Source organism: Parus major, chromosome 27, assembly GCF_001522545.3.
Source record: "Parus major isolate Abel chromosome 27, Parus_major1.1, whole genome shotgun sequence".
NCBI classification, from domain to species: domain Eukaryota; kingdom Metazoa; phylum Chordata; class Aves; order Passeriformes; family Paridae; genus Parus; species Parus major.
This window is the reverse complement of record NC_031796.1, coordinates 713647-715029: the sequence shown is the minus strand read 5'-3', so window position 1 is coordinate 715029 and position 1383 is coordinate 713647. Positions and strand designations below refer to the sequence as shown.

The 1383-nt window shown below is 34.2% G+C and overlaps 1 protein-coding gene across 1 annotated transcript in view; it reads right to left on the bottom strand.

Moving 5' to 3' along the window:
- MRPL45 (mitochondrial ribosomal protein L45) overlaps positions 1-1383 on the bottom strand; it is a gene marked incomplete at its 5' end in the record, with an annotated part of 7811 nt that overhangs the window by 2533 nt on the left and 3895 nt on the right. The window contains 2 exons of the mRNA XM_033520007.1: positions 171-432; positions 1253-1301. Coding sequence (XP_033375898.1) covers positions 171-432; positions 1253-1301 — 311 coding nt within the window. The remainder of the gene's footprint in view (positions 1-170; positions 433-1252; positions 1302-1383) is intronic.

The following is a 1383-nucleotide window of genomic DNA, read 5'->3' as shown; positions in this document are numbered from 1 at the left end:
GAGGAAGATGAGGATGGCAAGGGGACGACGATGGGGACGGGACAAGGATGAGGATGGAGACAGGGATGAGGATGAGACGAGGAAGGGAATGGGATGAGGATGAGATGAGGATGAGGACGGGATGAGGATGGGGATGAGGATGGGATAAGGATGAGGACAGGGACGAGGACAGGATGAGGATGGGGACGGGGACAGGGACGAGGACGGGATGAGGATGGGGACGGGGATGAGGACAGGGACGGGGATGAAGATGAGGTTCCAGGTCCCTCTCCCAGGGCTCACCTGGCGGCTGTGCATCCTCACCGTCACCTGCCCGTAGAGGTTGCCGCGGTTCATGACGCCCTCACAGCGCACGTGCACCACCCTGGGCGGCTCCAGCGACTCCAGGAACCTCCAGCGGATGGTTCTGTACCTGTTCCCACGCACCATGTCCTGCCAGGGGAAAACACACAGGAATTCATTAAAACAATTCATTTTAATTATTTAATCGTTAGCCAAAATTGGCTCTGACACGCTTTGAATGGCACAGAGAGGAAATACTGAATATTTTATTTATTATTTATTATTATTTAATGAATAAATCATCAAATATAATATTAAATATAATAAATTATAGTCATTATATTATATTATTATATATTTAAATATAAAACATATTATATTATTATATAGTATATCATATTATATATATGATTAAATATAATAAGTTATTAAATAATAATTAAATTAACAAATTTAAAAATATTAATCATTATATATTTATTATATTATATCATGTTATATCATTATATTATAATACCTCATTATAATATTATAGTACCTCATTATAATATTATAGTACCTCATTATAATATTATAGTACCTCATTATAATATTATAATACATCATTATAATATTATAGTACCTCATTATAATATCATAACACATCATTATAATATTATAACGCATCACTATAATTAGATATATTTTATAATTATAATACATCATTATTATTATAGTACCTCATTATAATATTATAACACATCATTATAATATTATAATACATCACTATAATGCATCATATTATAACATCTCATTGTAATATTATAACATCTCATTGCAATATTATAATATTTCATTATAATATAATACACCATTACACTATTGTAATACTACAACATTTATAATACATTATAATACAACATCATAATACAACATTATAACAAATATAACATTATAACAAATATAACATCCCCAAATTCCAGGCACTTACGGGGTAGCAGCGCTCGGTCACCAGGGAGTGAAGCTTCTGCTTGTTAAAGCTGCAAAGGAAACAGAAGAGGTTCCCCACAAATTCCTCCTTTCCCCCACAAAATTCATCCTTTTTTCCCAGAAATTCCCCCT